This window comes from Thyridium curvatum (genome assembly GCF_004353045.1).
Source record: "Thyridium curvatum strain D216 chromosome Unknown NODE_4_length_842636_cov_84.159710, whole genome shotgun sequence".
Classification (NCBI taxonomy): Eukaryota; Fungi; Ascomycota; class Sordariomycetes; order Thyridiales; family Thyridiaceae; genus Thyridium; species Thyridium curvatum.
The window spans coordinates 545,937-573,477 of NW_022156759.1; the positions used below are offsets into that span (position 1 = coordinate 545,937).

At 57.2% G+C, this 27,541-nt stretch overlaps 10 protein-coding genes across 10 annotated transcripts; 4 read left to right on the forward strand and 6 right to left on the reverse strand.

Annotated features, from left to right (window-relative positions):
• Positions 1-326: 326 nt before the first annotated feature.
• On the forward strand, positions 327-1,775 carry E0L32_001108 (uncharacterized protein; the record flags this gene model as incomplete). The annotated part of the gene is made up of 3 exons (XM_031133817.1): positions 327-863; positions 943-1,421; positions 1,496-1,775. The coding sequence occupies 3 exons, from the start codon at positions 327-329 to the stop codon at positions 1,773-1,775; spliced, it is 1,296 nt and encodes a 431-aa protein (XP_030993001.1).
• A 1,104-nt stretch (positions 1,776-2,879) lies between these two features.
• E0L32_001109 (uncharacterized protein) lies at positions 2,880-4,573 on the reverse strand (the record flags this gene model as incomplete). The annotated part of the gene is made up of 3 exons (XM_031133828.1): positions 2,880-3,585; positions 3,645-3,741; positions 3,787-4,573. 3 exons carry the CDS (start codon positions 4,571-4,573, stop codon positions 2,880-2,882), a joined length of 1,590 nt encoding a protein of 529 aa, XP_030993002.1.
• A 203-nt stretch (positions 4,574-4,776) lies between these two features.
• On the reverse strand, positions 4,777-6,812 carry E0L32_001110 (uncharacterized protein; the record flags this gene model as incomplete). Its single annotated transcript, XM_031133839.1, has 3 exons — positions 4,777-5,229; positions 6,058-6,283; positions 6,565-6,812. 3 exons carry the CDS (start codon positions 6,810-6,812, stop codon positions 4,777-4,779), a joined length of 927 nt encoding a protein of 308 aa, XP_030993003.1.
• Positions 6,813-10,671: 3,859 nt separating this feature from the next.
• On the reverse strand, positions 10,672-11,139 carry E0L32_001111 (uncharacterized protein; the record flags this gene model as incomplete). Its single annotated transcript, XM_031133850.1, has 1 exon — positions 10,672-11,139. One exon carries the CDS (start codon positions 11,137-11,139, stop codon positions 10,672-10,674), a length of 468 nt encoding a protein of 155 aa, XP_030993004.1.
• A 409-nt stretch (positions 11,140-11,548) lies between these two features.
• On the forward strand, positions 11,549-14,374 carry E0L32_001112 (uncharacterized protein; the record flags this gene model as incomplete). The annotated part of the gene is made up of 5 exons (XM_031133861.1): positions 11,549-12,059; positions 12,559-12,759; positions 12,915-13,909; positions 13,977-14,114; positions 14,177-14,374. The coding sequence occupies 5 exons, from the start codon at positions 11,549-11,551 to the stop codon at positions 14,372-14,374; spliced, it is 2,043 nt and encodes a 680-aa protein (XP_030993005.1).
• Positions 14,375-15,109: 735 nt separating this feature from the next.
• Positions 15,110-17,466, forward strand: E0L32_001113 (uncharacterized protein; the record flags this gene model as incomplete). Its single annotated transcript, XM_031133873.1, has 3 exons — positions 15,110-15,610; positions 15,664-16,625; positions 16,686-17,466. 3 exons carry the CDS (start codon positions 15,110-15,112, stop codon positions 17,464-17,466), a joined length of 2,244 nt encoding a protein of 747 aa, XP_030993006.1.
• Positions 17,467-17,801: 335 nt separating this feature from the next.
• On the forward strand, positions 17,802-18,293 carry E0L32_001114 (uncharacterized protein; the record flags this gene model as incomplete). The annotated part of the gene is made up of 1 exon (XM_031133884.1): positions 17,802-18,293. One exon carries the CDS (start codon positions 17,802-17,804, stop codon positions 18,291-18,293), a length of 492 nt encoding a protein of 163 aa, XP_030993007.1.
• A 133-nt stretch (positions 18,294-18,426) lies between these two features.
• E0L32_001115 (uncharacterized protein) lies at positions 18,427-20,796 on the reverse strand (the record flags this gene model as incomplete). Its single annotated transcript, XM_031133895.1, has 3 exons — positions 18,427-19,738; positions 19,854-19,919; positions 19,976-20,796. The coding sequence occupies 3 exons, from the start codon at positions 20,794-20,796 to the stop codon at positions 18,427-18,429; spliced, it is 2,199 nt and encodes a 732-aa protein (XP_030993008.1).
• Positions 20,797-21,621: 825 nt separating this feature from the next.
• E0L32_001116 (uncharacterized protein) lies at positions 21,622-22,501 on the reverse strand (the record flags this gene model as incomplete). The annotated part of the gene is made up of 4 exons (XM_031133906.1): positions 21,622-21,798; positions 21,854-21,936; positions 21,991-22,099; positions 22,166-22,501. 4 exons carry the CDS (start codon positions 22,499-22,501, stop codon positions 21,622-21,624), a joined length of 705 nt encoding a protein of 234 aa, XP_030993009.1.
• A 991-nt stretch (positions 22,502-23,492) lies between these two features.
• Positions 23,493-27,482, reverse strand: E0L32_001117 (uncharacterized protein; the record flags this gene model as incomplete). The annotated part of the gene is made up of 7 exons (XM_031133917.1): positions 23,493-24,761; positions 24,818-25,032; positions 25,592-25,920; positions 25,982-26,238; positions 26,307-26,403; positions 26,459-27,181; positions 27,451-27,482. The coding sequence occupies 7 exons, from the start codon at positions 27,480-27,482 to the stop codon at positions 23,493-23,495; spliced, it is 2,922 nt and encodes a 973-aa protein (XP_030993010.1).
• Between the last annotated feature and the right edge of the window lie 59 nt (positions 27,483-27,541).

Genomic DNA, 27,541 nt, shown 5'->3' on the forward strand with positions numbered 1-27,541 from the left:
TACTGGCAAAACGTCAAAGGCAGACAGACGAACACTTGAGCCTCACTGCAAAGGCGACCTGAACGACCGTCCTTTTCTCCCGACGCCCCAACTTCAGTCGCCTGCCTGCGACTGCTTTTTGTCGCTCCCTCACGGCCTGATTAATCTCTCTTCAAATTTCATTCTGGGCACTGGCTTGGTGATCGTCACACGAAGATTCACCATCTGGGGGCTTTGCAGCGCCACTGCCAGCCCACCGGTGCTGCAACTTGAAGCATTTACCATCAGGCCCTCCTTTGTCCCGTCCCTTCTTCCTACCGTCACCACATCGCCATCCAAACGCCACCATGTCCGACGCTGACTCCCCCGTCGACTCCCCCGTCGACCACCGCGACGATGCCCGCGATCACGACGAAGACGAGCAGTCGCGCGTAGAGAACGACTCCGATGCCGAGTCGGACGTCCTGTCCGAGGTCGACGAGGAGCAGTTTGAGGACTACGACCCGGAGAAGGCGCAGATCGAGGAGCGGCCCATCAACATCGACGAGGACATGGCCAAGACGCTCAAGGCGTCCAAGAGGAAACGCACCGACGGCACCGACGGCGCCGCCAAGAAGCCCAAGGAGGGCCGCCGCGCCAAGAAGCGCCGCACCGGCGACGACGACGGCGACGAGGACCCCGACGGAGTGGTGCTCGAGGGCAAGCGCCTCCGCAACAAGGGGCGGCCCGACGGCGGCGAGCGCAAACCGCGAAAGAAGTCGCCGAAGGAGGCCGAGAACGAGGAGAACCTGACACCCGAGGAGCGGCGCCGCCGTGCCATCGACCGCGCTATCGACGCCAGCCTCAAGAAGCCCAAGTCGCGGCGGACAAAGAAGGACGAGGTGGTATGTTTGTTTTTCTTCTCGGACTGGCATTCGTTCTCAGAGAGGACGGTATCATAGTGTCTAACATTCTCCCCGACAGGACCTGGAAGACCAAGCCGACGAGATCATCGCCGACCTCAAGGTGCAGATGGAGCGCGCCTGCGTCGCCGACAACGACGCCCGCGACAAGGGCGAGCCGGCCACCAACAAGCTCAAGCTGCTGCCGCGCGTGCTCGCCATGCTCAACCGCCAGACCATCCAGGACACCGTCCTCGACCCGGAGAACAACTTCCTGCAGGGCGTGCGCTTCTTCCTCGAGCCCCTCAACGACGGCTCCCTGCCGGCCTACAGCATCCAGCGCGACCTCTTCACCGCCATGACCCACCTGCCCATCGAGAAGGAGGCCCTGGCCAGCAGCGGCCTCGGCAAGGTCGTGCTCTTCTACACGCGCAGCAAGCGGCCCGAGGCCGGCATCAAGCGCATGGCCGAGCGCCTGCTCGGCGAGTGGAGCCGGCCCATCCTGAAGCGCACAGACGACTACAAGAAGCGCCGCATCGAGACGCGCGACTACGACTACCAGTATGTTTTTTTTTTTCTTTCTTCTCACTCTCTTACCCTCCTGCTGCAGAACGGAGCTGACACAAAAGAAACAGAGCCGCCCGCCTCGCCGAGCAGCAGGGCTCCAGCCAGGTGACCCTGACGCAGCGGCCCGCCGGCAGCTCCCAGCAGCGCCACGAGCTCGAGAAGCAGCGCATGCTGGCCCCCGTCGTCAACACCAACCGCGCCCGCCCCGCCGGGCTCCCGCAGGCCTACACCGTCGCGCCCGTCAGCAGTTTTGACCAGAACGCCGCTAGGAGCGCGGGCTTCCGGCCTATGGGCGCCGGCGGCATGGAGGCCTTCCGCAAGATGACGCAGAAGGGCAAGAAGAAATAGAAGGACCAAGGGCGTGGGAGCGAGCGGGCGTCGGTGTGCGTGTTGTTGGTGAAGATGACAGTGTGCGAGGTTGAGAGGAGGTGTCGGTGGGCGACAGATCCCTAGATCTTGTCAGGAGTGGATGGCGTACATCCTCAACAGGTTGACAAGGGAAGAAGGCAAAAATGACATTTGGGCATCAAGGAAGAGAAGCTTCCTTCACATTCTGTGTTGTAACATTTTTTCAAGCTCGATGAGCAAGGGTAGACATGGCATAGGCGATACAGGCATCTTTTTCTATCTGAACCAACACCGCCACGAGTGCAAGGTAGTGTGAAAGTGCATGTTATCAAGTAGGTATTCTGGGGTCTCACCATCACTAAAGCTCAGCATCAGTCTCGGCACCAATTCAGACCCTCAGATAAGAACCTCAGTTCTTGTTCGTGCAAACTCATTTCATTTCATTCTCCGTTTTGACCCTTTCAGCACAACAAGAAATCGTCAAGAAAAAGCCCAAAGCTGCAAATGTAATAGTCTATCCTTGTGGGTAACGCATATAATGACTCTTGTTGTGGATGAATTGTGTATCTGCGAGAGTGTGTCTGCGTGACAGCGGGTGCGAGAAGCCAGACAGAAGCCAAGAATGTCTCGTCGCGATGTGATGTGTGCAGTGTCTATCTGCCAATACCAGTCCAGAGAAAGGCGGTGCTATCTCTCTCTCTCTCTTCCACTGGAAATCAAAACGAAAGACGGCTTCTCTCACACGCCCAAGCCACACACAACGCACTCGTTCTTCTTTTCGTTTCGCTGAGAGACAAAAAGACAGACACACGTCTCTCTTTGCACGGCCCGGTTCTTCATCAGCACTTCCATCTTGTTCACAATCATCCATTCGTTCCCTTTGCGGTTTCCCCCTTCCCCGCTGTGCCTTTCCGTATGCCCAGATCCCATATCGAGAAGTGATTCCCCATGTTCATACCGGGGAAGTACCGAAACCACTCCATCCTCCTCATGTCATCAAAAATTCCTCCACAACCACCCGACCCAAGGGATCAGTCGAACCAGACCCCTTTCCTCACGATCCTATCCTCTGCGAGAACAAAAAAAGGGAGAGAGAGAGAGCATCTACCGTTTCCTAATCTCGGTAGCCCACCCGTCGATCCCCTCCCCGCGGCTGCCGACCTCGAGGCCGTCGACCCGCACGCCCTTCATGCCAGGCGTGTCGTCGAGCCAGGCGTGGCCCGCCATGCCGCCGGCGTTGGCCCTGCGCTCGGGCACGAGCTCGAGCATGGGCGTCAGGAAGTCCGAGATGCGCCGCGCCTCGTCCTCCTTGAAGTGGTACTTCTCGCGCAGGACGTCGGGCAGCGCCCAGTGCCGCAGCCGGTGGATGTTGCGCAGCTCGCCCTTGCGGTTGAAGATCTCCTGCGACCACTTTCCCGACAGGCACAGCGACTTGGGGAAGGGCCCCAGCAGCTCGATGATCTGGGCGATGTGGTCGTCGTCCTTGCCGTACTTGGTGCCCGACTGCGGGTCGAAGAGGTAGTCGCCCGTGATGAGCTCGAAGACCATGGCGGCCATGCTCCAGACGTCGGTGCTGGCGCCCCATTTGGCGCCCAGGATGACCTCGGGGGAGCGGTACTGCCGCGTCTGGATGTCGTTGGTGAAGTGGTGGTTGACCCAGCAGGCGTTGCCCAGGTCGGCAATCTTGACGCTGATAATGTCAAATGCGTGGGCGTCCTCGGCCTTGCGCTTCTCGCCGGTCGACGTCGTCGTCGACGAGGACGACGACTTGTCGAGGGATATGCCGGAGACTTCTCTCGTCAGGAGGTCGCTGGTTTGGGCAGTCTGCATTAGTTATCAAGCCGAAGGGGTAGGGCGAGGGAAACATACGCTGTCTTTTCCCGCTGCTTTTGCTTGTCTTCGTCGGGTCTCGGTGACGGTTCTTTTGATTTATTTGAGCCTGTTTGCTCCGGCGTCAGTACTTGAACTATAACACACACACACACACATGTCTAAAACGTCTGGAACTCACCCTCGTGCAGCATCTGCCCCAGGCTGGAGTGCGAGTTGGAAGAAGGAAACAGGTTGGCGTGGTTGAAACTGGCGTTGAGGGGGCTCGGCAGGGGCTGGCTGCCCGTGATGAGGGTGCGCCGCCGCCTCCTGCCATTGCGGTTGTTCTCCTTGTTGTCCGCCGACGAGGACGAGGAAGGGTCGCTCTTGACGACCTTCTTGACGATCTGCTCGACGTCGCCAATCTCGATGAGCACGTTCTCGGGCTTGAGGTCGGTGTGGATGATGCCGCACTCGCGGTGCAGGTAGTCGAGGCCCAGCAGCACCTGCTTGGTGATCTGCTTGACGAGGGCCATGGGGATGCCGCGGTGGTTCCACTTCTTGATGAGGCCGAGCAGGTTCTCGCCGAGGACCTCGAAGACCATGCAGACGTGGGTGCCGTGCGGGCCCTTGTGCTCAAACGAGTCGAGCAGGCTGACGACGTGCTTGCGGCCCGGGTGGCCGGGGTTGGCCTGCACGATCTTGTTGAGCAGCTTGATCTCGTCGATGGCCGTCTCGGTGTAGTGCGCGGCGGAGCGCACGACCTTGAGGGCGACGTGCTTGCCCGACGTGTTGTCGCGCGACAGCCACACGGTCGAGAAGTGGCCCCAGCCCAGCTTGCGCACGACCGTGTACTTGCCGTTCTTGAAGTCCTCGCCGATCTGCACCGGGTGGTATCCTCCCTTGCAGTAGTCCTCCGAGTCCTCCTCGTCGGCCGTGTTCTCGGCGGCGTCCTCGGGCGACGAGCTCGACGTGGGCGAGGGGTTCATGGCGGCGAGGTGGGCGGTTCTGTGATGCGAGGGGGCGGGCCCGAGAGTTAGCTAAGACTGCACTGGCTGCACTGGCTGCACTGTGGACGGAGATCTGAGAGCTTTGGTGACGGATGTGCTGGACAGCACTTGAAAGAAGGGTGGGGGGGAGAGCAAGCAAGAGACAACAATGTGCGAGACGGTGGGAGGCGAATGACGCGAAATCAAGGGTTCGACGGGGTGGTTTGGCTCTCGCGCGCAATTTTGCGTATAGCGGCGATGGCGGGCGGGCTGCGGGCAGGCGGTGGATAGTGGTGGTGGATGGTGGATGGTGGATGGTGGATGATAGCGATGGCAGCGGGCTGGTGTGTAGTGTATGGTGGTGGAGGTGGTGGTGGTGTGTAGGGTGGTGAAAAGTGGCGGTCCCACCAAAAACCAGTTGCGGCGTCTTCTCGCTCAAGAAAAGACCCCGCAAAAGCTAGGGTAGTCCGTTTTGCCCTCTTTTCGCCCTCTGGCTTGGGGCCAAAAAAAGACGGTAGTGGTGGTGGGAGTGATAGCAGTGATAGTGGTAGTGTCGGGGCATCGGGAAACGGGGCTAATCCAGGAAAATGCGCAGAAACCTTGTCTTCAACATTGTGTCCTTCTTGTCTCCATCGCGCAGCGAGGGGAGGAGGGTTCTAAACATCAAGAGTAGGTATAGGTAGGGCAGAAGCAGGAGAGCGAGAGGAGAGAGAAAAAGTAGGTAGTACGAGGGAAAAGAGAGAAAGAGGAGGAGGAGGAGGAGGCAGCGCCGAGCAGAGAAGCAGCAGCTGGCTGGCTGACTGCGGGTGGGGGTGGTGGGAGGAGATGCGCGCGACTGGCGAGAGGGAATCGCAAGGTGAGAGGAGGCAGATGCTGAGTGGATAGGTAGCCAACAGGATAGGGATAGGCGAGGCGCGGCGCGGCGGCGGCAGCGATAGACAATGCAAGCAGGACTGGAGACGGAGATCTGGGGTCGGAACCACAGGCCAGCGCAGCCCAATCCGATGCCAATCCAGACGGTGGTGCGTGTGTGCGTGCGTGAGGACGTGCGGTGAGTACGTGCTCGTGAGAATTGACTGGACAATGCCCAAACAGAAGCCGGCCCAAACCAGAGACAAGACAGAGACAGGCAGGCCGCAGAGGCAGGCCCGGGAGTGAGCGAGCCAAGCAAAGCGACGAGACCCGCGAACGACAGGGGTCCTCTTTTCAGCCAGTCTCGCCCTCGAAATGGCTGAGGGAACAGCGCCAGCCAGGAACCGCATGGAGCTTAGCATCGAACCCGACCCTTTCTTTTTCCTTGTCTCCCTCCTCTTGCTTTCCCACACCGAGACAAGGCGCCTGTGTGTTTGCCGCTTGGATGGGTTTGCGCATGCCGAATGTCGCTATCCCGTGTTCCCGGGTATACCTGAATGTGCCATCTCCGACCCCTCATGTATTCTTGCTGAGGCTGCTGATCGGAACCGGAATCTTGTGTGCCGTGATACGTTTGTCCTTGGGCTATCCCCTTCCACCGGCTTCCAATCGAGGAGTGCGCACGCATTGCCAATCTGGTGCTGCTGCTGCTGCTGCTGCTGTGTTGTGCTGCTCTGGTCTGCCGCTCGCTCGCGCCCTGCCCGTCGCCCGCTAAAAGTCTCTCGTTGATGCCAGCGCATGCACCCCGCCACAAAGATAGCAGTGAGGATCCTCTTGGCGGAAAAGGGTGTCTGGCGGCTAGCCCGAGCTTGTTGCATATTGCCCAGGGGAGCATATAACTACTACAACAACGCCTTGGTCGTTGGCTCGTTTGGATGCGCGCATTCGGGCGGGCCTCGGCCTGACTTCTGCCTCCGCCCTTTTGGGCGTGGAAAAGATACAGTATGCAGGCTGGTGGGGGGGACAGGTTTGGTAGGTAAGGTAGATGGGTAGGTATCATCAAAAGGAACGCAGGAGAACGCAGGAGAACGAAACAAGAAAAGAGAAGAAAATGGAAGAAAAGAAAAAGCAGAGCTTACCCTTCCTGCGCCTGCTCGGGCGGATTCGCCGTGGTGATGATGGGCTTCAGGCCGTCCTTTTTCCGCTTCTTGTTAATCGCGGCCGCAGCCATGGCCTCTTGCGCCGATCCGGCACCGCTGCCGCCATTAGCAGCTGTCGTGTCCGCCGGTTGGGCATCCTGTGCGCCGGCAGCGCCAGCGGCTGCTGCTGCTGCTACTGCTGCGGTGGCGGCGGCAGCATCGCCGGGTTGTTGTTGTGCGCCGTTCATCGTGCGCGCGCGCGAATGGGTATGTGTAAGGTTGTGGTGTGGTGTGGTGTGGTGAGATGCGCTTGTGTGATCGGCGGCGCTTCACGGAGCTCCGTGTACAACAACTTTATCCAGTCCCCTGTTCTTTGCGAATTCCTTCTCTCGACTCGAACTACTCTCTCATATGCACGCAGATAAAGTCGCTCGTGGAAAGTCTAGTGGCTTTCGTGATTTGCGCGTCGTTCTTCTCGGGCGCAATGGACGGGGTCTGGGTGAGCGGGTGGTGTGGTAGGCGCGGTGGCGCAATGCGAGTAATGGACGTCGCCACGAGAGGCGAGAGGCTGTACTGCGGCTGCAGAAGAGGTGGTGCGCGTCGCAAGGCGATCACGGGCAGGTCGCAAAGGACGAGTCTATCGGTTGAGGCGTGGGTGTTGCTGGGAAGCAGGTGTAGTCGAGGTCGTAGCTATCCAAAGAAGAGGTAGCCCAAGCTTTGCGACAAGGTCTAGAGTCGCGCTGGGGGTACCGAGCTCGGGGAGCTGTCGCTGGTCTGCTGTGGTACTGACGGAGTTGTGATGGAGGAAAACGGGCCGTTGTCGAGGCTGCTTGGCGCCAGGATGAAAAATGCTTCAGAAAAGCGTCATCAACGACGCGCGGGTGCCAGCTGGAGGAGGTCTTTGCTTCTTTTCTATTTTTGTCTATCGGCGGCGATACAAAAGATCGGGAGGCGGCTGCTTGGCAGAGGTGCTGCTGGAGATTTGGAGAACAGACATTAGAGGGGCAGAAAAGGCCGCCGCGAGTGGTTGGAGGAAATGGCTGGGCGGGAAAAGAGATGCATGCAGATGCCAGATCACGAACACCAGGGTGGTGAGGGCGACAACGAGGTCGGGCTGGTATTGTTTTGTCAGACACAAGAGAGAGTGGAAAGTTGGTCGAGGAGGAGGGAAAGAGGGAAGAAAAGGGAAAAAGGAAGCTGGTGAGGAAGGGCACCTGCAAGTAAGAATTGCGTCAAAAAAATCCAGGTCTGCACTGGGCTGGACCTGAGGCGGCGTTGGTCCCAGCAGCAGCATCATCAGCACCAGCACCACCTGAACCACCCTTGGAAGTCCCCCAGCTTGTACTTGTATCAGCAACCAGCCCAGTGGCTCGGAGAGCCAGTAACGAGCCGCCTTGCGCCCACCCCCGCTGGGCTCCAACGCCCAGAAAATCGGGGCTACCTCCTCCCCCTCCACGACGATGCATCACTACAAGTACCTACCTAGGTAGTAGGTACAAAGAGATTGTCAGGGCCCGGCGGCTAGTTGCTCCTGGATGCTTTGGGTCAAGCTGCCGGCCGTTGAGTAGCTGGCTAATGTTTCAGGGTCCCTCCGCTGCTTGTGAGGGCGCATCCATGATGGATGATCCTGGTTCCCAGTTCATCTGATCTGGTGATTCTGAGCAAGATGAGTGCGGATGCATCGCCAAGAGTCCGAGGTTCACTATCCCCGGCTTTGACAGCGAGCTGACCTGAAAGGCCGGAATAGGTAGGTCAAGCAGGCAGCTCTGGGCAGAACCCAACAAAGAGGCACATCTTGTCATAGTCGGTGCATGTAGGGTACCTCACAAGCTTCATCACGGATGCAGCCCAAAGTGTTGAAGTGGGCGCATCTGCTGCACGACTTCCAAGCGAGCACCGCAAAGGTACCTATACCTCTCATCACAACCTTGGATCCCTCATCACACGGAGGCTCGGCCTATGGGCAATCTACCTCCCTGTCCTGTCTCCAAGCCAGCAGATCAATAAATAGAGCTAGTATATGTCTCCTCCTTCCTGGCAGACCTTGAGCACCGCATGCTGTCGCATCGCACTCACGGAGCTGTGGGATGTAACCAACATCCATCCGCCCTGGAAAGCTACCTGTAGGTATTCCAGTGATGAGGCGCTCCGAGCGAGCCCAGGAACCGCACCCGCCCGCCGCCGGGGTTCCGCTATGACCTCATTGCCCGTGCACGCATGCGAGACACACGGGGCCCCAAAAGCCAAGATCCTTGCCGAGATGGATGCCAACCACTCCTGCTGAGGACCCCTGCTTCTTCACGCATGCCGGGAAATGACATCCCCCAGGTAGCATTCATTTGGCGACATCTAGACGACTTTGACGGTCAGGTTCTGAGCCTCAAATGTCACACATCAAGACCAGATGGCTAGCACTCTCTTTTGACATGCCAGCCAGTCTGGGACTGGCTGATTGCAAGCTGCAAGCCACCCACACACTTAAGAGACTAGACAATGACCACCAGGCCAGAGCTGAAGCATTGCACTCAGCCACCACTTGATCCAAAGCAGTCTCGCGCCTTACCCTAGTCTTGAAATTAGCCGTTCATCACCCTCAGACTCGACAACCATCTGGTTTCCAGAAATGTAAAATCCATGGTGATAAATTTCTTCACTTGCCATCCAAGATGAGAGACAGTTGACCTGAGGTGATTGAAACCTTGACGTAGGCATAGGCAGACGCTTGATTGTCGAATCTGGTTTGCGAGCTCTCCGCGAATATTAAAGGATAGGGGTTGCGCAACTACAATATCGACCTGATACTAAGAAAGACCGAGGCCTTGTAGGCTGTGTTCAAATCAAACCATGGTTGTCCTGGACATTAGCTTCCTATCGTTACGCACGCGCCGTGGGCTGTGCCGGCGCCAACCAGAGTCTCGCACCTACGGGACTGAAATAACTCGACTGGCAGCGTGTGGAAATTTCTTCAACATCTGCGGTCAATGAGCTTGGAGGCGCAATAATATATTTAGAGCTGACCATAGCGGAGATCCTTACGCTACCTCAGTCGCTGCCTTGAACACACCCGGTGTCTTAGATGAGCGGAAAGGTAGCTACAAGGCTCTAGACACCATCTCTTGGAACAGGCTACCCGTCAGGAACGGGGTATACAGCACTGCGGAGCGCCCATCTCGATATCTCGCTCCCGTTTCCCCCTTCGCTTGACACCGCAACAGCTAGTCGCTTCCGTCACCGCCTTCCAACCCCGGTGCATTGGCGTGTTTAGACACTTCCATACCGCCAACCCCAGCAGAGCAAGAGGCCATAGCATGCCCGGTAGGATGATGAAGAGAACCGGCCGCAGGAATATCAGGCATCCGTCCTCGTTGAAGACGCGAGGGAGTCGAGCAGCAAAGACAGGTTTGACCCAGAAGATGAATATTGCCACAAGAGCGCCGGATCCATAGCAAACCCCAAACCAGAATGCGAAACCCTGTTCTGGAGGCATATGAGACGTATCCTCGTCGTCGTCCATTTTATATTCCGGTTCCCTGAGGTGAATTCGTTCTGCGCCGTGGTGGTATAGGTATATCTCGGTTGCTGTGCCGGCACCTGAGCTGTTGCGGCTCGCTGCTGTCTTTGATGTATACGGCCACTGCGGAGTTTTGATGATGAATGACTGCACTTGATTAGAATACATCGAGAGATCGTCCACTTGTCCACAAGATCCATTTATGGAGTGGTTGAATGCTCTCAGAGCACTAGGTAACGAGCAAATACGAGTGAAAAATTCACTGCCACAGCGCGGATTGGCTCAAATTTCGGCCAAGCTCCCGTAATGTATGGAGTTGCTCCTAAATATCTAAACTCTGGTACAGGATTAAGTCACAACCACAACCACAACCACGGTTTAGAGCCTCAAAATTTAATCTGTCCATTGTTTACTCTGTAGATGGTCTTTGACCTTCCATAGCAGTTCAAAAGCAGCCCCTTGAAGCAGCGCCCACTAGCCTTGCCCATCTCACCCTCCGACATCGCAGTGCGCCGAATCGCTACCATCCGTGCTTCTCAGGCAGATCGTGACGGATCCGGCAGGTATGTTTCTGGCCCTTCAGGGACCAGGAGAGCTCAGATCTTTACATAGGCAGCCTCAGGCCCTCTCGGAATGTCGTCCATCTCGAAGCTTGCCGACGGTTCTCTTGTATGTTCCGCCCTGCTGCCCGTCTCAACATCGCCACCGCGCGTCGCTCCCTTTCCAGAAACAGGGAATCCCGCCCATCGATCGCAATCTTCGCTTGCTCTCTTGCAGTGCTGGACGCACATGACTATAAATACAAGCGCCGCGAGTGCGAGGAGGAGGACGGGCCATAGCAGGCTCGGGATAACGCCGCAGACAATCGGCCGCAACAGTGCCAGGCAGCCGTCAGAGTAGAAGGCTTCGGGGACATTACGGCGTACACTCTCGGGGTTTGCCTTTGCGTAGTATACGAGGCAAGAAACTGCTCCCAATACGTAGAAGGCCAACAGGAAGTATAAAGCGCATTGGACATCTGAAGACAGAGACATGATGTAGCCGTTCTCAGGGACTTGGGGCATTGCATTCGGGTTCCAGGCAATGAAGGATAGTGGAGGTGGCGTTTTCAGAGGAGGGGATGGAGCAAGTTGTCGTCTGAGTGGTTTTGGAAGAAATGATGGGAACCCGGTAATATATAGGTGATTTGAGCAAGATAAGTCAAAATTACCGGAGCTTTGAGGACCATTTTGGAAGTGATCCCGTTCCCTGGTACAATATTGACTCGGCTGTGCTAACCAGGAAAACGGTCAACTTGGGTGTGGTCGAAGCTTGTCGCTGGGCTGGTATTTAAAAAATCTCCAACCGCGCAGTTCCTTCTTTTCAGGATAAAGGCCATCCATACTCAACGATAAATCTCATACTGCCTGCCGATCTCGTTCTTCTCACTCAACCTACCACCGGATCGAACGTCGATTCCCGACTTCTCTCATCATGGAACTCACAATCGTCCAGTTTACCGTCCTGGTGGTCTACACCGTGGTGTCTTCTGCCCTGTTCCTAGGCTATATGACCGCTTCCAGCTCTCACCTCACAGCCACTCCCGAGGCGTTCAGGAAAGAGGGCTGCCTTATCCCTCGACTAATCATCTTCGGCCTTATCCCGTGCTTACTGTGGCCAGTGGTCGTGGTTATCTTTATTCTTTCCATTCTGGTTTACGGTGCGGGCGCCGCCATCCTCTTCTTTCTCAGGCTCTCTGCCCTGCAGCTGAGGTATGGTGTGGAGATGTGCTGTGGCTTTGAGTCTGAGCGGGCGGACGTCGATCTGGAGACGGGACTTGGGGGCGACCATAGTGCTGCGGAGCCGTCGGTGGCTGCCGAGGATACCGAGTTGGAAAACATCGAAATCGCCGAGCACCAGGTTGAAACCGCCCCCAGTCCCCCAATGCAGATGAGGCTTCCCGAGCAGCCGGCATCGACTGATACAGAGGACGAAAGTGAAGGCAGTAAGTGGTCATTGATGGAAGATCAAGGGGCGGACAGCATCTAGAGGAATCTTGGACATTCGATGGCGGCACTGCCTGGGCATGGGAAGCCCGTATCGAGACGACAATAAAGCGGGAAACGTACCAGTCGTCTACTACATCAGCCGTACGGCATCATTGCGTTGACTCAGTTTGAGTATATCAGCATCCGGTCTGCTATTGCGTGGGGGGTCCATCGTCGACTGGATCATCGGACGTCGAGCCTCCGGACGGGAATATTATTGGCATTATTGGGGTTTCTGGCCAAACCAACGAAGCGCCTCCCCGAGTTGTCTTGGCACAAGTCGAGACTTGAGGCTGGGAAAGCTGAGGATTAGACTAGTTCGGATTGGTCGCGAGCTTAGCGCGGCACAATGACAGACAAACTCCACACTTTGAGAATTCAATCTTTGTTTTATCACTCAATCTTCCATGTCCAGGGACGGACCAATGATGTGAAAGATGGCTCTGATCTGGGCAGCTTCCTCGATATACATGAAGGGGTTCGACGCAACGTGGCAGGAGTTCCGGGCCTCGGCGCAGACCATCGCGGTCCCGATACAGCACGCCATGGCAGTGATCTGGGATTTTGCTGACCCTCGGGCCGGCATCCTGGTCTTGACTGCGTGCCTGCTGTACCGTCTCGGTCGCATGCTGTTTTCGCGTCTGCTGGGCGTGCCGGGTCCGTTCCTAGCTCGGTTCACAGACCTTTGGTACTTGTCGAAGGTCTATCAAGGAGGCTTTGAGCGGGAGAATCTCAAGCTGCATGAAAGATATGGCAAGTAACTACTGTCGAGAGGTGGCCTTGCCTAGATCTATGTCTGACTTTGAGAACAGGCCCGGTTGTCCGCCTCGGACCGAATCGCTACTCTGTCGCTAGTTGCGACGGGCTGCGAGCTGTGTATGGGCCAGCAGCGGCAAAGACGTTCCCCAAGTCGCCGTCGTACTACCCAGCATCTCCGCCGGATCGGGAAAAGTGGACGTTGTTCGCCGACGACGACATCCAGCGCCACGCACGAAACCGCCGCCTCTTTCAAAGCACCTACTCGATGACGTCTCTGGTCACATACGAGACCTACGTCGACGAGTGCACCGACCTGTTCTCCCTTCGCCTTTCCGAGCTGGCAGCAGCAAATGTTCCGGTCGGCATGGGTTTCTGGTTCCAGTGCTTCGCTTTCGATGTCATTGGGCTCATCACGTACTCGTCACGGCTCGGTTTCCTGGACCAAGGTGAGGACATTGGCAGCGTCATCAAGACCATCGACGACGAGATGGTGTACTTCTCGCTGGTCGGAGTCTACAGCTACCTCCACAAACTGATATTCCCAATCAGAAACTGGCTGGCTGGGACAAAGGGGACTGGCCGGACCTACCTGATGAAATTCACTAAGGACAGGGTAGCTGAGCATGTCGTCGCGCCGAAAAGCGTCACGATCGAGGATGCAGAGGCGCGCAAGGTGCCGCTGGACTTCCTGTCCAAGTTCCTCAACATGAACGCGTCGGACTCCGAGTTTACCATGTATCACGTCCTTGCTGGGTGCGCGTCAAACATCGTGGCCGGCTCAGACACGACGGCGACGTCCCTCTCTGGCATTCTGTACCACCTGCTCAAGAACCCCGGCACTCTTGAAAAGCTCAGGCAGGAAGTCTCTTCAGTCGCAGCAGAAGTGCCAGAGAATCGACCCATAACCTGGAACACGGCCCAGGCCATGCCTTATCTGCAGGCGGTGATCAAGGAAGCCCTGAGACTACACACCGCCGTCTCGCTTCCGATGGAGCGCGTGGTTGCTCCCGGCGGCACGACAATTGAGGGATACCACTTCCCTAAAGGTGTAGGTTGCCATGCCATGAATATATATATTTATCTCCCTGTTCGGGATACTGACACATGGCATCCAGACCTATGTCGGAATCAACAACTGGGTCTACCACCGGAGCAAGTCTATCTTTGGGGAGGATGCCGATCAGTTCAAACCTGAGCGGTGGCTGACCCAAGACCCCAACCATCTGATACAGATGCACAGAAACCTGATATCAGTAAGTCAGAGTCTGCCTGCCGTCGTATCCGGTCACTGGAGTACTAATTTCCATCTGTTCAGTTTGGTGCTGGCGCTCGGACTTGTATTGGGCGGCACATTGCTTCGTTGCAGATCTCGAAGCTGGTACCAACCCTGGTCCGGGACTTTGACTTTGAGCTCAGCGAAGAAATCGCGGGCCCTGATCAGGAGTGGAAGACAAAGAATTACTTCTTTTTGAAGCCTACCAACTTCCGGGTCCGAGTCACGCAGAGGAGGTAGGATTGCTGTCTGGGGGGGTTCGTAGATTTCGTATGTGCTGGTTGTTCACGCAACCGCTATATCAGCGATACCTTGATCATAAATCATAAGTCCAGCACCGTGGAGCTTTGAAACATTTCACGACGTAGATCGAACTATTTTTATCACATTCTCGCGATGCCAATCTTGGAACTTCTGGAAACACCGACAAGCACCCTACCGATGCTCTGCATTTCAGGTCAGCGTTGGTCCTGGCAAGACTGAGATTTTCAGGCTCGTCATCAAGAAGAGCACGTGGCCGATGAATCGAGTCGAACATCGGAAGTGTGATGCGGGCAATCAAAAGGCACCGCACGCTAATGTCTTGGCTGCCACAAAGCGCGCTGTAAAACGGCAGACGACCTCAATAATGTAGCCGGCTGGAACCCTGCAATTGTCGAATCCTCCCATGCTCTTCCAATGGCACCTCGCTGGCCGGACACGAGGGCATCTCGGCCAAGCCCGCCGTCAGCCTCGGAAAGCTTGTCGCAGGCGTCCACGACCCTGGGACCCTCCCGAGAAGCGCGCCCTTTGCCGGAGTATCCTGCCTGTTTGGGGCGACATTGAAACGTCCACCCCACGCGCGTCGCCGATGCTGATCGCCCGAGGGTGCCGGCGGCGCAGTTAAATATGCCGCGTCGGCACGCGCCCCCCGAGGCGGCGGGCCTCGAGGCGTCGAAGGCCAGCTCCAGTCGACAACGGCAGGTATTCGTCATGATGATTGCCTCATCTCTGGTCGCCCTGCTAGCCCTCGGGTTGAGCCACGCCCGCGCCGCCGTCGAGGTCAGCGCCAATGTGACCGTTTTCCCCGGCAAGGTCAAGTCCGACTCGACAGCGATCCTGTATGCCGACCAGCAGCCGCTTGTCCTCGGCAACGATGGCACTGCCCACGGCGGGGGCTTCCACGTGTACGACCTCGGTGCCAGGTCCGAAGTGACGTCTGTCTACACTGGACGGACGAAGCTGGTCACGACCGTGCAGAATGTCAACGGCCGCCACTGGGCTGTCACCATCGCGCAGCCCGACTCGGTGATGAGGGTATTTGAGCTTCCTGCGGTCAGGCGTGTCGAAAGTGCCGACTTCAAGTCACTCGGAGACTGGTCTGCTCTATGCGGATGGAAGAGCAAGACTGGAAACCAGTATGTGTATCTGTTTGGCAAGAAGGAGGCGGTGGAGTTCCTGGTCCAGCCTGCGGGCGAGGATGTCAAACTAGTTGAGGTACGTGCAGAGTTCTAACGATACTATGTGAGCTTGAAATAACCATCTTTCAGGTCCAACGCTTCCCTGTGCCCTTTGAGGCTTCCGGGTGCGCTGCATCTCGTTCCCAGTCTCGGATGTACGTCTCAGCCGACGACGACAAGACTGTCTACGCCTTCTCGCTGGCAGAGACTACGAGCACTCCCAAGATCGTCGAGGCCGGTAAGGCCGCCAGCGACGTGACAGGATTGGCCGTCTATGTCGGCCTGGAGCAAGATTACCTGTTCGTCGCTCAGGAGAGCACCATCGGAGTCTACGACAAGTCTTTCAAGCTCGCAGGCACCATCGGCCTTAAAGGCCTGGCCGGCATCAAGGCAAAGGGCCTAAACATCTACCAGGGCGCTGCTTCTCCATATGCTGCCGGCGCTGTCACCTTTGCTTTCAAGTCCAAAAGTGGCACTGGCGCCGGCTTTGTTGAGCTTGAGAACGTACTCAAGTCTCTTGGCATCTCGAAGAACACCGCTTTCGATCCTCGACGTGTAGGCTCCTGCGGCCGCAAGTCTCCCCTCTGCGATGCCTGCTCCGGTAATGGGTTCTGTGGGAACGGCACTGCGCCATCGTGCAGCTGCTTCTCCGGCTTCGCTGGCGGCAAGTGCACCGACATCACCTGCACTGACAACTGCTCCGGCCACGGCAAGTGTATCGGCGCCAACGTCTGCAAGTGCGAGGCCGGCTGGGGTGGCCTGTTCTGCTCGTTCCTAGACATCGAGCCGACCTACGAGACCGAGGCCAGCGGCGATGACGGCGATGACCCTGCCATCTGGATCAACCCCGTCGATCGTGCGCAGTCTCGCATCATCACCACCACCAAGTCAGATCAGGGTGCTGGCCTGGGCCTCTTCGACCTGACCGGCAAGCTCCTCCAGCATCTGCCCGCTAGCAAGCCTAACAACATCGACGTAATCTACAGCTTTCAGGCGGGCGGGCGGAAGATCGACCTTGCGTTTGCCGGCTGCCGCGGCGACAACACGCTCTGGTAAGCTTGCCTTCTGCACACGCTCATCAAAAGTACCAGACTAACACATGTACCACGCAGCCTGTTCGAGATCGCCCCCAACGGCACCCTCTCCGCCATCGCCGGCGGCATCCAGCCCGTCGTGGCGGGCTTCACCGTCTACGGCTCCTGCACCTACCGCTCCCGCAAGTCCGGCAAGCAGTACCTCTTCGTCAACGAGAAGTCGTCGCGGTACCTACAGTACGAGCTGTCTGCCACCGCGGCGGGCGAGCTGCAGACGACGCTCTTGCGCGACTTCATGGCCGGGTCCGGAGGCCAGGTCGAAGGCTGCGTCGCCGACGACGCCAACGGGTGGCTGTTCCTGGGCGAGGAGCCCTCGGCGCTGTGGCGCTACGGTGCCGAGCCCGACCGCGGCCGCGCCGAGGGCGTGGCCATCGCCCGCGTCGGCGACGGCAAGCTGCACGGCGACGTGGAGGGCGTGACGCTGGTGGAGGGCGGGACCGCCGACGCGGGGCTGATCATCGTGTCGAACCAGGGCGTCAGCGCGTACAACATCTACAGGCGGGCCGCGCCGCACGAGTACGTCGCGACCTTTACCGTCGTGCGCACGGCCGACGGGCGGGTCGACGCCGTGAGCAACACGGACGGGGTGGCGGCCGTGGGCGCGGCGCTGGGCGGGGACTTCCCGCAGGGTCTGGTCGTTGTGCACGACGACGCCAACGAGCTGCCGGATGGGACGACGAGCGAGGAGGCCAGCTTCAAGCTCGTGAGCCTGGGGAAGATCCTGGGTGCGGAGCAGCTGAAGGCGCTGAACCTGTCGGGGGAGGTCGATGCGGCGTGGGATCCTAGGAAGGGACTGTGAAGACCGCCGCGTGTGTCAAAATCAGTTTCAAGATTCAAGAAAAGAAAAGAAAGGCCTCTCATCGCGCGTATCTCCTAACCGCGTATTCGTGCATGAAGATCTCGGAAACATCCGTAAGTGGTTGCTCTGGCTTCAACGCTCCAAACAGCGGGACTTTTCGGGCCAACCACCCGACAACGCAATTGGTGTCCCAGCATGGGTGATGACGTCGCGCCGCTCATTTAACTTCAGCGCAGCCTCCCTCCTCTCAGGCCTATTCCCGGACTCGCAAATTCTGTACATCAAACTGTATATTGTTCCTATATCAAATCTTACAAGGCTCATAACCAATCAACATGGACAACACCGTGTCGCAGTTCCTGGGCAAGGCCGTGCCCGCCGTCCCGTTCTTCCTCGGCCTGATGGGCGCCGGCATGGGCATCTACAGCCTGACCTCGCCCTACGAGGCCATCCGCGGCTTCGGCCTGCGCGGCCCGCCGGCGGACAAGGCCACCCCGCAGGCCGACGCCTACCAGAAGTCTCTCATCTACGCCTACGGCATCCGGAACCTGGGCGTCGGCCTCGGGTCGATGGGCCTGTTCGCCTTTGGCCAGTTCCACCCCTTGTGCCGCTCGAACCCGGTGGCGGCGGCGGTGGCCAGGAAAGCCCTCGGGCTGACGCTGCTGACGGGGACGGTCGTGGGGCTGCTGGACGCGTGGTTGATGCGGCAGTATGCGCAGGACCTGAGCGTTGTCGGGGAGGCCAAGGAGGAGGCCAAGAAGGCATCGACCAGCCACGCCATGACGGCGGTTGTGATATTCGCGACGGGGCTGTTCTTGTACTTGTAAAATGATGGCTTGGAAACCTGGAAGTGTATTATTATAATCATGATCAACAGAATGTCGATGGCTTGGAGTTGGGAGGAAAGGGAACACTCCACTCTCTTAATAAGAAGCAAAGGGATGCTAGAGTTGACAATGCTCATTCCCTCTTTGTCGCTACCAGCATCAGGTTTCTTGGTGATATCCTGTAGTCGAAAATGGGAACCACTTCCGCATCTTCAGCTCCCTGTTCGACGAGATACCAATACCGATCCATCGCAATGACGCTCTCGACGATCTTGCAACAAAGCACACTGAGCGTCCACAGGATAGCCACTTTGCCCTCGTAGTTCCGGTATCGTTCCTCGTATGCCGAAAGATCTTCTGTGGATATCCTGTTCTCTTCGATGCCTAGGCTGGCCATTGCGCGTCTCGCAAACTTTTGGAAGCTGTCTAGGTCGCCTTTTCGTATCCCCCATGTCGGCCGCTGATCTGCATCGAGGCGGATATTGTTGTCATAGAAGACCTTCTCCAGGAGCGCGCGGTAAAAGCGCCTCTTGGACTGCGTCGATTTCGCCTTGGCCGGGTCTGCTCGCTCCCACTTGTTCGGTGCCTGACACCCTGTCATCAACGCCGTCGGACTTAACGTGACACCACTCGCTCTCATCCGGTTGCTGATGGGGAACCCTTCGGGGCATGACTCGGAACGAGGAACGACGTGATTGTAGCAGCAGCCGACAGCGCCTAGAGATACGATCGACGGCATCGCGGTGAAGTATCGCAACATGTGCTCCGATAGCTGGCCGCAGGCATGAAGACCGACGAGCATGCACTTCTCTCCGCCGGCCCAAGCCTCGATCTCGTCCACGAGCTCAGGAGGCCCATTTATGTAGCGGACCAAGTGAGTGAGTCCGTCCTCGGAGACTCCAAGCGAACCGGCAAAGGCTTTGGAGCCGGCGACTTGCGACTCGCTACCGTCGATCGCGAGCACGCGGAGTGAGGGGAAGAGATAGGCGAGCGACGCAGAGAGATAGCCCTGACCGGACCCCATGTCGACAACATGCGTGATGCCACTCTCTCGGCAAGCTCTTTCGATGAACGCCACGGCCACTGACACTTCAGCGATCTTTTTGGTGTTCATCCTGTCCTTCAAGACGTCTGGCAAGTCAAAGACGGGCATGGGCCGCTGGCCCCTTGAGAGGCAGAGTGTTCTCAGCGATTGCAGCCAGCGTGTTAGAGACGCCGGTCGGTGTTCATCATCAGCCAAAGTCCGGTCTTCGTCGATACTGTCGATCAAGTCCTGCTGCGCTATGCGGTGGTCCGGGACGGATTCCCACCAGGCTGTCCACTCTTGTGGCAGCGCGTCCCAGGCATCGTAGACAAGGGCGTCATTGACGTGGATGCCTCCGGTGATTTGTTGGACCAGGGGTGTGTGTATAAAGTCTATTAGGTCGTCTGTGTATTCTTCGAGTCTGGCAGTCGACGTTGAGCCAGGCCTTACATCCATCTTTGCAAGAAGAATTGTCAGGTTCAAGACCCTTGTGGGGATGCTCAACAAACCACCTCGTTGTATTTTCCCGCTATTACCTAATCATCTCGCCTTTCTTAGCCCAAAAGGCTAGATACTCTAATGTCAACATGCTCTGAGCCAAGCTGAACCATCTCAAATTATCAGTCCGATATGGAGAGCCTTCGACTCAGCCGTAAACCTGTCATTGATCGCAAGCAACTCGTCCACATCCCACTGAGCCCACACATACCTCCCGTGTAAGAAACCGCTCTCGGGCCCGGCCAGCCACAGCGCGAAATGCCCGGGCAGATTGATGTCCTCCCACAGCGGCGCGTCCTTTGGGAATGCCTTGCCCATGGCCTTTTCTGTACCGGGCGTCCACAGCGCGCCCGGGTGGAACGAGACGAGCCTCACATCCTCTTCCTTGTGCTCCGCAGCCAGGTGCTGGAATATCTGCACAGCAGCTGCCTTGCTGGGGCCGTACCCGACGCGGAGCCCGACAGTCAGCTGCGCCGCTGCCGACGACACGTTGAGCACAGTCTTCTTCTGTGGGCTCGGCATGCCCAGGTAGGCCTTGGTCAGGGCAAAGGGGGCTACAGTGTTGGTGTCGAAGGCGTCCTGCACTTCCTCGACGCTGATCTCGAGACTCGGGACGCGAGGGTGGGCCACGGCGGCGCAGAGGACGAGCACGTCGATGCTGCCAACCTCTTGCAGGATCTCGGCGGTACGCTTAGTGTCTGTGACGGACGCCTGAAACGTGAGGATCTCTGTCGAAGGGTAAGAAGCGTTCAGCTCGGATTTCGCCGCCTGCTGTGTCGCCGCGGAGCGCGAGATGACGACGATGCGCGCAACACCGGCTCCGGCAAAAGCCCTGGCGATGCTCAGACCGACACCGCTCGCGCCGCCTGTGATGACCACGGTCTTGCCTATGCCATCGAAGCCGTGATGCTTGGCGATGCGATCGTAGGTCTTGGTGTGGTACGTCTCTATTGGACGCGGCAATGATTGCATAACTGACATTCTTGGTGATGGGTGTGTTGTTTTAATCGTGCTTGAAGTTGAATTGCTAAGCATGAAAGAAAGCTTGAAACTGACGTCGGCTTTTTATAACACTTTTCTGTCGGGCCATTGCCGTTTGTTTTGTCCCGATGATCCAGGGCATTCATTCGGCCGATGCGCTGGGCCTCGGGCTATATCAACGCCCGAATCTCGGACTGTCAGCCTTCTTCTACACCCGCAGTCACTTGTTGGGGTGGAGAACCATGCGAGCCGGACTACTGCGCTCAGAGATGAACACCATGCTTAGCAAAGAAGATTTGGTGCTGTTGTGAGTGACGCAGTCAGTGACAGCCTGGATATCGGCAACTTGGTGAACAACGATGCGGAGCGCATACTCCTTCGCAGTCAATTCTAGCTGACCAGTGGGTCCCGGAGGCCGTCGAATAGAGGCCTGTTGGACATATCATTCATTTGTGTAACGTGTATTATGGCAGCTGAGACGATACGCGAGATGGACATTAAAAACAAGACGAGTGTGGGAGGACTGGCTCTTCACTAGACCCATTGGTTCTAGGCAATGGGATAGCCTTTTGAGTTCAAGAGTCAGGATGTACAGTGCCGGTATTTAAGTAACAGTGTCATCAGATCTGAAGGGGGTACTTTTATTCGTAACTTGAAATCATGTACAAGGAAAGTTACTTAAGGACACTGCAGAACGAGCATTGGAAAGAAGGACTGAAGGAAACATATGCAAGTGAAACCAGGCCCAGTTTACAATGGTTGCTTATGTCTGAACTCAAGGCGTCTCTGTCGCGATCAGAGAGGATCTGTGCCACGGTTTCTCCCTCACAGCTTAGTCTGGACCCAAGCAGCCGCTTCGTTGGTAAAGACGTTGAAGTAGGAGGTGTGTGCATTGGGGTCAGTGCCACCGGCGCAAGCGGGGTCACCGACAAGGCACCAGGATCGGAGGACGGAGGAGAAACGGTTCAGCGACGCAAGCTGGGCTCCGGAGCGAGGCCAGTTCTATCACTTGTTAGTTTTGTCTTGGGAATTGGGCTGGGGTGAAGCTTCGACTTACTCCGTTGCGAGAAGCTCCGGTGGCGGTGTTGTAGGCCTGGTTGGCCGTATGACGGACGTCCCCAAAGAGGAGAGCGGCAGCGACTGGATCATGGTTAGCAAGTCCGCCCAGATGCAAAGTGGAGACCAAAGGCTTACTCTTGTTTCCAGGAGAGGTTGCCGGGTTGAGCCCAGAGCTGGTAGCCTGAGTGCAGCTGCCAAGGTTGCCACCGCCACCACCAAGGATATCTCCAACCAGATGAGCCCCCTAGGCAGGCACAAATCAGCTCGTCCTGTCGCTCATGTCGTACGCACATAGGGGTGTCTGACATACCTGAGAGTAACCCGTAAGCACGAGCTTGCTGTTGGGGCATCGGGCAGCGTAGGCCGTGATCAGAGCGGCGCCGGAAACAACGCCGGCCTGGACGGAGCTGCAGTAGTTCTCAAACGTGGCCGGGTAGACAATGTCCTGGTACCCGCAGCTGGGGTTGTTCCTGCAGATGGCGTTGGCCAGAGCGCCCTGGCGGCCGGGGTAGGGCTCCGTGGATCCGCGGGCGATGAAGACCTGGACGGACTGGCAGGGGGCTTGCTGCCGCTCGTCGAGCTCGACTGGACTGGCATCGACGCCCGCCAGGAGCAAGAGGGCAGGGAGAAGGAGGTTGGTAAGCATGGTTGCGAGTGATATTGGTAGAGGCTTGGGCGTGTTCAACGGGCTGCGGCTGCTGAGCTGGAGATTGCAGTTTCCCAGACAGAGAGATGGGTGAGGATCTTCGTCTGATTTATAGAACTGTGAGCAGCCCAGAAGGGTTTTAGTTTTCCCTGTGAAAGTTTCCTTTCTTGCACATCTGTCGATGGCTCGAGGATTCGACCTGTGGCTGGACAGACAGCAGGAGTTTGCGGTATCATTGCTACGATGTTCGCCTCACAGATACATATCCCCGCAAAGCTGAGGAGTAGAGTACTTGTAGAGCCTCGGCCCCGGATCACTGTCAACTTTAAACTGCCGGCAATGTGTGGGGTAATAACGCTCCGGACCAGACAAGGCCTGTCTGGTTCCATGGAGTAGAGCGTCACCCTTTACAGACCGCCACTACCACCCACCCCAGGCACCAGACCCGAGGCGAGCCCGAAACCCGGTTCAGCGCGCCTTGGCTACAATGCCGGCCATGTGGCAGGTTTCATTGGTCTTCTTGGCATTGCACCCCAGACTCTGAATGGGGAAACGAGGGAGCAGCCGCTTGGAGAAGCACCCCTGCTCCAAACATCTACCCCGCATGCCCCTTCGCCGTGTTGATTCGACAGATCTCAGAACCATCACACGGAGCAAGGAAGCAAGCCTGAGGCCCGATCCGAAGAAACGCCGACCAACACGAGCGGTAGATCTTCGGCTCTGCACAACCAGGTCTTCGGCTCTGCATAACGGCAACAGAGCCCGGAGCTTGAAAGAGACTGGCAGGTGGGGAGCGTATCAACACAAGCTTTAAACTAGGTCAACAGAATGGTTCCATGTCACATGAAAAGGGTTAGTGCCGAAGAGATGAGATACAGCCGCACAACCTTCCATTTCAAGCAGGCAGTGGGAACGACTTTAGGGTATATAACCCGTTCATTAAGACATAATAAGGCCGACCATGTCCGAAATGACCAATGACGTGTCAACATCACGAGAACGACTCTAGGTAATCCATCAAGCCAGGCCAAGCGGCAGATGGAAAGCCCGCCGTGAGCCAAAAGTTCCCATCGAGATCTCTCCCGACGACGGTGGTCAGACTCGACGCAAAGTCTACCGTCTCGAGAGCCCCGGAATGGAAGAACACAGGACGGCCCGGCTTTCCTCTCCCAGTCTTTCCTGCATCCGCGGCTTTGACGATGGCAGGACTAAGGTCGAGGTTGTCAAAGAACCGGGCCTTGCTCCAATTCGACACGACGAGCAGGAGGCTGTCGCTCGGTCCGAACATGGGTATGTGGCCTGTCTTGACCATGTCGTCGCGCGCAAGCACGGCAATCGCCTTCATCTGCTCCTCAGTGCACTGGGCGGCGATGGCCTTGCGGCACTCGAGCGCCAGCTCGCCAATCGGCATGTCCAGTGCCTTCTGACTACTGCCGAAAACGAACACGGCCGAGGGCGAGTTGCCGACGTACGCGGCGTCTTTGCGGAAGACAGAGCTGACTCGGGTGCGAGGATCGACGGCGAGCAGCGTCGTCATGTTGCGATTGGAGGTTGCCGGGAGTGTCTGGGCCATCGTCCGGTTCACTAGCGCGACGACCAGGTCTCCTTCGCTGATGAAGGTGTCGTTCCTAGACGAACCGCTGCCGTCGACGACGGTGGGCAGTTGCTTCCTGGCTTCCCGGAGGAAGTTGTCCATTGTCTGCTTGGGGATGCAGATCTGTCGCAACTCAGGCTTCGGATACCACCAAGAGCTGAGCAAGAGCCGTAGTCCGAACTTGATGAGGCCGAACCCTGTCAGCTTTCTCTCCAGCAACAAGTACTCTTCCTTCGGTTCCGACTTGTAGAGTTCGGCCATGGGGTCGTCGTGAAAGCCCATGAACTGCGGCACCTCTGCCTTCTTCCCCGCTAGGACCATCTGCCAGGCATCGAGAATGTTGATCAAGCCGCCGAGGTCGGTAACGGCGTGGCTGTGGTTGATCGACACCAGTGTGCCATCCTCAAAAGTCACAACGTGGAGGGAGAAGAGCGGCAGGTCAGAGTAAAAGTAGTCGTCGATGTGCCGTGGTGCGCCAGGCCCAAAGGCCAGGCTGCTAAACTGGCGAGCCGCAGGGAAGGTGGCTGGTTTGAGGCCTGCCCTAGGCAGCTTGGAAGCCTCTGGGTGCTCCGCTATCCCCATTGCGTGATGCTCCTTTGTGAAATGCAGAGGAGGCCGGTCCGTCGTGAAAGGAGTGGGAATGTGAATTTCAGCTTTCCCATTGGCCTGATCGCGCGTCGGTCAAGAGCTTCAATGTTGGCTGCGCAGCAACAGGCACATACCTTGAGGCGAAGCCTTCCACCAAGTTTCCGCCAGCCCTCCATCTGGAATAGTTCCGATAGCGAGCTACCGAGTACATCCGGATCGAGAACATCGTCAAAGCGAAAGGTCCATAGAAGGTTGTACTGTCGTAGAGTGGCCGTGTCGTCAAAGAGATGGGTGGGCGCGACCTCGTCGGTGGGCATCACCGGAGGCGGGGCTCTGCGCGGGCCGTACCCTAGAAGACGGAGTATGTTCGACGCCATATGCACAGGTACCAGACCTTTCACGTTCCACAAAGGTCTTCATCAAATTCTGCTTCCAGCCAGAAATCTGGTGAAAATTACTTGGAAGGAGAGATGAAACAGGTCCCAGGTGGTGCGAGATTGGCTAGTCTGATCCTACAAGCCACGCCTGTCAACTAGTGCTTACTTCAAATAGGGGATTCGGCTTGGCCAGGTGTTCGCGGCCACAAAAGCTTATTACATAGATCTCGGTGCGATTGTCAGGTTCGGGTTTGCAGGATTGAATGGGTTATTTGACTACCTAAACACAGCACACCTCTGTCCATAACATGCCAGAAGACAATGCTTATAGATCCGACAACTGATGCACGCAGAGGCCGGTCTTCCTCAGTCATGTTTGCTTTACCTAGGTATGTTCAGGCGTCTCTAGCATCAGGCATTCATCAACTCATCCTGAGGGAATTGTTCCTGTGCCTCGATGATGGACAGATAGACACCTGGGACGTCAGCTCTTTGAATGTCCACGCTGGAACCATGCGCTATCAGACTTACTGGCAACTCGCCATCTCTTGCTACACAGCTGCAAGAAGTGTCGCCATTCCGTCAGGTTCCTGTCGAATTCCGCGCTGCGCATATCGGCACGGTACGTCACATATGTCAGGGCAGAGTGGTACGCAGAATGGACCGCAAAGATGGACATGGAGTTTATGATGTCCTTCCCGTCGGCCGTCGACTCGAGCTGCAGGATGCGACCCACCGTCTTCGAGGCCGCGTCCAAAACTACGCGGGTCTCGTGCGAGAACGAACGAGTCTCGTCGCCACAGACATCGCCGTAGAGTGCAAGACGCCGGCGAGCAAACCTCTCAAGAAGGAGGATCGAGCTTGGGGAGGAATCAGCCCAGTTCACAAAGAAACTACATGGGGCTAGCATGATCTTCTTACCTGTAGCACATGGCAGACTGGTCACACAGCTCCATCTTTCTCAGCTCCGTCTCGCCGCTGGTGAGATGCAAGAGTGCAAAGAGCGTCCGCCGTATTTGCGTCTCCTCTTCGCGGCAGAGGGGATCTGTACTCGGGTTCCGCCGGAGGTGTCTCAGGGTCCTGCTGAGCAGGTGAACAGCCTGGGCCAAACGCCCGAACCTTCCCTTCAGGGCCCCTGGGTTATCGCGCACGCGGATGGCGCTCGCCACGGTCATGGTCTAAGAGAACGATTAGTAAATCGGCAAGAGGGAGGGAGAAACCAAGATGGCACAGTCCGGCGACTAACCCCAGCCTCGAACACTTCGTCTTCCACTGGCAGGAACGTCTCCTCGTCTGGGTCTTCAGTCACCATTGCGCCAGACGGGTCGCTCATGAGAATGAATCTGGAAACTCTTTAGCCCTCCAGTTATATCCTGCAGCGAGGGACGATAGACCTACCGATCGAGGATGAGGATGGCCCACCACGTCCGTCTTCTCTCCTCCAGCTCATCTGCCAACATACCATTTGGCGTAACCCTCGTATCCTTGTCGATCGCCAGAGCTGTCGCGTATCGCACGCAGCAGCCCACAGAGAAATATGCGGTAGGGTAGATGGCCTGTCCCAGCTCGTAGATGGAGATCAGCAGCGCGGCGTGAAGGACATGGATCGAGAGAATGCCGGCCACGTCGAAGGCCGACAGGAACTGCTTTGCGGCATGGTAAAGGTTCTGATCGAGCTCGGTTGCCGGTGTGGAAGCCAGCTTCATGGCCACAGCCAGCATGTACAGCTCCCCTCGGCGCTGCGAAAGCGGGTTGAGGAGCTGTTGATAGAAGCGCCTTTTCGAGACGATGGGGACCCATGGGTGCACGAGGTGGAAGTACTCCCTTGCGATCTCGCGGATGCTCTCGAGGTCACCCAGCTGCTCGGCGACAAACGGTAGAACAGGTACTCTCGGTCGAGGGAGCTCCAGGTGTGCAGCACGAAAGACCTCCGGCGCGAGGAAGAACGCCGCGGGGAATTCTTCGTGGTGGAGGTATTGTTCGCTGTCGGCCCCAGAGATCTTGTTGGAGACGAGGCTTGACTGGATCAAGGTAACCTCTGACCTCTGTGACCTGATGACGCTCGGTGCACGCTGAGAGTTCCGTTTGCGACGTTCCGGGTATGAGCACTGGATATCCTTCCTAGAGACATACGTCAGCAAGGTCTGCCCATGTTTGGCCGCTTGGTACAAAAGCCTCTCCTCGGACGCGGTCGTTATGCGATCCTCCAGCCCTTCCATACTGTCACACCCTGCTTGATATGCTGTAGGCGGGATTCGGAGCGGTGTATGGATATTATGATGCTTTCCACGTGGCATGAAGAAGGTGAGGAGAGAGCCTACTTTCGACACAGATTACAGATAGGCTGTGATCTATCACATCTCCTTTTTTCTTTGCGACATGCCACGCACGATAGCTTGAGCGCTGCGTGTGAGTCGGCCATGCTGGCGTTATTGCTGTTGGTGACAAATCTGCGGCATCAGTTCGTCGTGGCAGGTGCGG